Source organism: Lolium perenne, chromosome 2 (assembly GCF_019359855.2).
Source record: "Lolium perenne isolate Kyuss_39 chromosome 2, Kyuss_2.0, whole genome shotgun sequence".
Taxonomy (NCBI): domain Eukaryota; kingdom Viridiplantae; phylum Streptophyta; class Magnoliopsida; order Poales; family Poaceae; genus Lolium; species Lolium perenne.
Window position 1 is genome coordinate 260,814,157 of NC_067245.2, and position 6,835 is coordinate 260,820,991.

At 49.9% G+C, this 6,835-nt stretch overlaps 1 protein-coding gene across 1 annotated transcript; it reads left to right on the forward strand.

Annotated features, from left to right (window-relative positions):
* The first annotated feature begins 4,532 nt into the window (after window positions 1-4,532).
* On the forward strand, window positions 4,533-5,587 carry LOC127329333 (uncharacterized). Its single transcript, XM_071825662.1, has 2 exons — window positions 4,533-4,814; window positions 5,072-5,587. The coding sequence occupies exons 1-2, from the start codon at window positions 4,533-4,535 to the stop codon at window positions 5,585-5,587; spliced, it is 798 nt and encodes a 265-aa protein (XP_071681763.1).
* Window positions 5,588-6,835: the final 1,248 nt, after the last annotated feature.

Genomic DNA, 6,835 nt, shown 5'->3' on the forward strand with positions numbered 1-6,835 from the left:
AAAGGGAATATATTAATATCAAAAAGATATCAAATACATCCAGCCTCTGCAACAACGCACCACCCTAATGGTACTACGGATGCACACAGCCAAAAAAAAGGAAAAGAAAACTAAGAAATAAAAGTCCCGCTACAGCATCTCGGGCCTAACAACAACAATACAACCACCGCCAAGACAACACCTGAAATACAGACTCTCCAAAAACGACGCCTCCAAGAAGGGAACAGTGCTCTAACACCGTCGTCGCCCGATCAACGATCTAAGGTTTTCACCCTGAAGATTGTCCCCACTCTCAAAACAATGCCTCCAACAAGGTCATTGCTAGGCACAACCGCTAAGGCGGACCTTGGGATTTCACCACGAAAGGTAGGACTACGAACTTCACATGTGTTGTCGCCCCCACTATCATACCGCTGTTGTGAGGCCGGAACACCAAGCAAGTCCCTCAACAGTAGCGAAGACTTGAACCTCCATTAGCTAGTCCTTCCTCCGGCCTTCATGTACTTCTCTTCTTCCGACTTTCATCATGGATCCATAGTCACTTGATGTCAACACGTAAAAGAGCTTCGCGCCGCTCCCTCCGTAACCAATCGGTCGGAATAAAAGCATGGGTGCGCACGATCGAATACCACCGATCCAAAGAAACTCCGGGCACAAAGCACTGTTACATTCGCCGACGGAGCCTTCCGAACTCAACACTCGGCTAGATCACGAGTCCAGGCCTCCGGCAGTCTTCCTCTTCGCGCAAGAGAGACCCTAGGACCACGCCCGCCACCGCCACCAGGTCGACGGCGCCACCGCCATCCAGGGCCGCCGCCCTTGGTGCCGTGGTCCCAAACCTTGAGGAGAGCGGTGCGGGATCCGTCTCCATCATCGGCCGGCCGGCGATGCCGAGGCAAGGACGAAAGGAGAGGATCGCGCCGCCGTGTTCCGGTTTGCTACGCCGCCCCATCACCGCCCGCCCGAAGGCCGCGACGAGGAAGAGGAGAGTCGCGCCCCAGCATCAAGGCCATGCCGCCGCCACCATCACCGGCCGCCGGCGAGCCCGCGCCGCCACCACCATCCACGGTCCGGGACCATCCCCCCCCCCGTGCGGAGGCTAGCCTCCTTCCGCCGCACGGAGGGATCACGCGAGGAGCCCCGCCGCCCCCATCACCGGCCGCGCCCGGCTTCGCCGGCGACGACCTCCGGGGACGACGAGGAGGGGGGTGTGTGATGTTATGGTAACATACTAGCTAGTTACCACATCACTCTTTTTTTTCATTATTTGCATGCCATGTTACCAAAATGCATTGAGATATGTGATGTTACTACCAATGTTACTCTTACTATGAGCAGTCTTAGCACCACATGCAAGCGGTGCTTGGTTCTTCTCGGCAACAAGTTCGTGGGCATGGTTATTGTTTGCATGGTGACAACTACATCATGTCAATGTGTGTGAAATGCTGATGTCAGATTCATAGCAGGTCAGAATGTTATGGCAGAGTAAATCTCACATGAGGGTACGTATCAACACATGGTGACTGCAGTTAGGGGGTGCTCTTTGAGTACCAAGACGAGCTCTAGGTGAAAACCATAGGTCTAAATTTTATTGGTTGTATCTGACTGGCAATAGTGGTGTTTACATTGTTAGAATTTAATTAGTCTTAATTAAATGGGTTAATCCCTGCTTGTAACTACAATATTTGTAGCAATCGTCATTAGGCGGTTATTTCCCTGGAGCGTCGCCTCCCAGGAACCGACCTAATCACGTAAATCTTCATCAATCAATACAAGTGATTTCATTCCAATCATTATCTCTCTTTCTCCCTTCTAACTTTAACACGTTATCAGCACATAGATTCTACCACTAGAGTTCATCCGGATCCACAGGCAAAAAGGTGAGAAAGGAATCATGCCTCTTAGACTCCGATCCCTGTACCTTCGATTTATCCGGGAAGATGGCCGTCGTCGTCTCGCCCGCCACCTCGCCCGCCACCGCTACCATGGTGCCGGCGGGTCACCGTCGCCTTTACAGGACGCTGCGTGACCTCCGCCGGTTCATTGGTCGCCGGGGCTTTCGCGGTCCTCGCCGCCATCAGCAGGTTGCGCCGGCGGTGCCCAACCGGCTCCGCACTGGTCCGGCCGCAGCATTGCTCGAGGCCGACGGGAACGTCGACCCGGCACTCGCGCCGCCACCGCCACCGCCACCGTTCTGGTGCTCGATGCATGGGTGGGTGATTTGCCCCTTGCACGAGTACAGCCCCGCTGCATCGCCTACAGGGGAAGACTCGCTGCCGTCCCCGACGATTTCCATCGTCGGCCTGGGCGCCCGCAGCCAGTCGCCAACCTCCGTCTTCGAGTTCGGAGGCGCGTCTAGCACGGCAGCACCCGAAGCCAACGACATCGCGCCGAGGGTTCCCATGCGGCCGCCGCCCCCGACCTCGGCGACTCCGCCTTCGCCACGCGCAGATGTTCGCCGTCGCCTGGCGGCTCTTGGCCTCCCTCTGTCCAGCCCGGCGTCCGCCACTCCGTCAGGTAGCCACGGGCGTCGCTCGGGGACATGGAGCGCGGCCGCGCTCGGGCTCGCGAACGGCCGCGCGGACGGCATTGCGCCCGGCGCCCGCCCCCGTGGTGACTCCTCCAACGAGTTCAGCCGCGGCGGAAGCACCTCAGTCCGCAGGTGAAGGCAGCCGATGCCGGCTCGCTGGGGCGCTTGGGCTGATTCGTGGAGTGGAGTGCTCTGCCATGGCGAGACATGGAGTGGAATTGGGGATAAGACGCAGTGGAATAGAAATATCTGTTCTCTGGTTTTTCTCTTATCCTCTCGTAGGGGAATTTTATTTTTTGCCATGCTTTACTTTGACACTATACAATTTGCCCTTGTTTACTTTGACTTCTACTTTTTGCCACACTTTACATTGGCAACTAAATTATTTGCCCTTTTGATTTATTTTCCTTTTTTTTGAGAGTTTAGAATAAACTCTATGACACAACTGCCCCTGGCAGTACACAGGGGAATAGAATTAGCTTATCTTCTTCTCCCCGGTTTAGAACAGGGCAGAGCTGCTCGTGCAGCTGCCGCCGGCGTGTCGCCGCTCGCCGCTGCATCGTGGCCGACACCACTGCACCTCTCCGCTCGACGCTGCATCTCTTCCGCTAGCTGTTGCCTCCCTGCGCCCAAAGGCCGCTTGTCGCCCGCCGCCGCACCTTAGCCGCTCTCTTCTGCCCCTGCGCGGTACGACCACCGCCGCACCTCTCAGCTTCTCTTGTGGTCTTCCTATATCACACGCAAGCTTCATCTTGGCTGCAGCACTGAAGCCCTCCTCCCCGCAGATTTCCAAATTGTGGGAGCCACGAATTGCTGCTCTCCGTCGTATGCTCGGAACCTGCAAAAACTCTAGTGATTAAAGGATCTTGGAGACATCAAATCGAATCAGTTGAAAGAGAGATCGAGAGGGGCGAGTCAGGCGTGGCCGTCGGAGGAAACGGGCGCGGGAGGACGCAAGGGCGGTATGCGCTGAGCCCGGACGGCGTTCGTCGTTCGTGGCTGGGGCGGCGTAGCACGGACGCGAGAGGACTCAGACGGAGCATGAGCGAGGGAGGAGGCGGTGAATCCTCAGAATCCCGCCGCCAACCTCCATCTCTTCCTCTGCGCGGCCCCTGTGAGCGTTTCCGCCGGCCGCCGGCCGCCGGCCGCCATCGCTTTCTCCGCTTTGGCTGTGAGGATCGACCTCTCCTCATCTCGATCGATCAGTTCTGGGGACATTTTCGTCACAGCGTTTGGGCAAGGGTATGGCCTAGAAGCACATCTATGGACCACTCACTAACTCTGCCCATGTGCCCGACTGATTATAATACTTGGTGTATTTCAGTTTTAACTTACCAGTAAATCTAGCAGTAGTTTTAACTCTGTTTTAGATTCTGTAAATTACAGCTTATTAGTTTCTATAATTTAACTCAATTAGAGTACTGTGTATTCCTGAAAATGTATGTGATGTAATATATTTCCATGTGTGCACATGTTGAGATTAATTACGTCCATTGCAATTGAGATTTTAAATTTCTTGCAAAATAAGAAATCAATTCATCGTATCAATTGAGATTTTGTCTTAATACGATCACGAATTGATATGCAAAATTTGAAGTGATTTCCTCAAATTGATGTTTTGGGATCACAAGGTGGTGTGTAGATCTACTGCATTGCAGCTACCACTACTAATTAAGCCTACATTTTGTCATGATTGACATTTTGATTGCTTAAAGTGCTCTTCCATACATTTTATTAAGTTATGACACAAGGTACTAGAAATATGAGTATCTACTGATTTTATTAGATTATACTCTCTAGTGCTGAGAGATGGACCCTGATTTTTTTTTTGAGAGTATCTACAACGTGTCATACTTAACAATTTGAAGTTCACACTAATGATTTGAAGCCCACTTCTTGAAATCATCATTAATTTTGCAACATTCATTACAACATAACCATGATGGTTTTTGGTTTACCAAGTGTAAATTAACAATCTCTGGTTTACCCATGTAGGTAACCGATGGCTCGAGAATTTGAGGCACTCGCCCTCAATGGCCACAACTACCCTACTTGGGCCATGGACACGAAGATCGCTCTTGCATCTCGTGGGATAGTGCGTGCAATCCAGCCGAGCAGATCCAACGCCACTACTGGAGTCACGCCACTAACAGATGAACAGAAGTATACCGCCTTATACATTATAAGGCACCATATTCACCTAGATCTCAAGTCTGAGTACTTGGAGGAGGAATCCCCTAGTACCATGTTTCAGGCCCTCAAAACGAGGTATGAACAGCAGAAGGTAGTTGTCCTGCCAGAAGCACTCCATGATTAGACTCACCTCCGTCTTCAGGACTTCAAGTCCATCGGAGAGTACAATCACGAGGTTCATAAGATCAGTTCCAAGATGCGCTTTTGCGGGAAGGAACCTACTGATGCGGAGAAGATAGAGAAAACTCTGTCGACTATGCTCCCATCTGACAGAATCCTCCAAAGAGCAAAGCATGCCGTGCTCGCGACTACCAAGTCTATTCCGATCTTATTCATATCTTACTTCAGGCTGAAAAACATGATGAGCTACTCGCTAAGAATGGCTCTCAGCGTCCGGTTGGTTCTCAACCTCTACCTGAAGTTCATATGAATGTCGCGAACGGACGAAAGTTTGATGGTGGTTTCAAAGGAAAGCCCTCGAACTTCAATGGTAAGCGAAAGCGCAACCGGAACAGGAAGCCCAGAAACTCAGACCGTGGAAAAGGCACCGCAAAGTCCAAGTTTGACAAATCTAAGCTTTGCGACAAGTGTGGATGCTACACGCACCCCACTGACAAGTGCAAGACCCCAAAGCATCTGGCCATTCTGTACCAGCAATCCCATGGACACAACGCACCTCGAGGGAAAAGGTTTGAAGCCAACTTCAACCTTCATCCAGATGGCACCGATGGAGCTGGCTGTTCGCAAGACGTTCCCTCGGGACCGAGCAACACCGTTACTCTCCTTCCATCAAAGGACCCTACAGGAACAGAGGACATGATGGTTGAGTACACCTTAACCGACGTGTTTGGAGACTTCGACTAGTCCCGCTACCTCCTTAGTGACTAATATATTCATGTCCATTTGTGATGTTGTAATAGAACATAAGTATTGTTGTCATTTATATTGTATCAGCACTTTGATATAATATGATTGTAATCTATGTATTTAAATAAAGGATTCTTATTGAAAATTCTTCATTTTTATATATAGTTATCTACGGGAACAATCTGATGGAAGAGGAATTATGCCTTGTGGACAGTGCTACCACAAACTCCATACTGAGGGAGTTGAAATATTTCCAAACTCTGAAAAAGATGAATGGTGATATTTTGACTATCGCTGGACGCGATACGGTAATTGTTGGCACTGGACGTGCCATATTTACCCTCCCAAGTGGTACACAAGTGACAATTGAGGATGCATTATTGTATCCCGATTCTTCACGTACCTTAATCAGTTATCGAGATATTCGTAAGAATGGATTTCACATCGAAACCCATGAAGACAACAAAGAGGAGTATCTACTCTTCACAAAACATTACGGATATGGCAAGCAAGTACTTGAAAAAAATTCCTTCTCTGTCGTCCGGATTGTACTATACGTACATCAAGCCCGTAGAACATGTTGGTTACAAGGTAATTTTCCAGAATGTTGACGCATTCCAAACCTGGCATGATCACCTAGGCCATCCCGGCATCGGGATGATGAGGAAGATTACTAGCAATTCCATTGGTCACAATTTGCATGAGTCCAAATTTCCTCAGTCATCGGATTTTGTGTGCACATCATGTGCCACGGGAAAGCTTATTCTGAGGCCTTCACACCTCAAGATACAAGCTAAACCACTTCAATTTCTTGAACGAATTCAAGGAGATATTTGTGGTCCCATCCAACCATTATCTGGACCATTTCGGTATTTCATGGTTTTGATTGACGCATCTACACGATGGTAACATGTGTGCCTTCTATCCACACGAAACCATGCATTTGCCAAGATAATGAGGGAAGTAATTAAGTTACAGGCCCATTATCCGGAAAGTCGAATTAAATCAATTTGTATGGACAACGCTGCAGAATTCTCTTCACGCCCCTTCAATGACTATTGCATGGCCTTGGGGATTGAAGTTCAGCACTCTGTTCCATATGTCCATACTCAAAATGGTTTGGCTGAATCCCTTATTAAGAGGATCAAACTCATTGCAAGACCTTTCTTAATGAATTGCAGCTTGCCAACCTCGTGTTGGGGTCACGCAGTTTTACACGCTGCTACTGACTAACTGTATATAGCA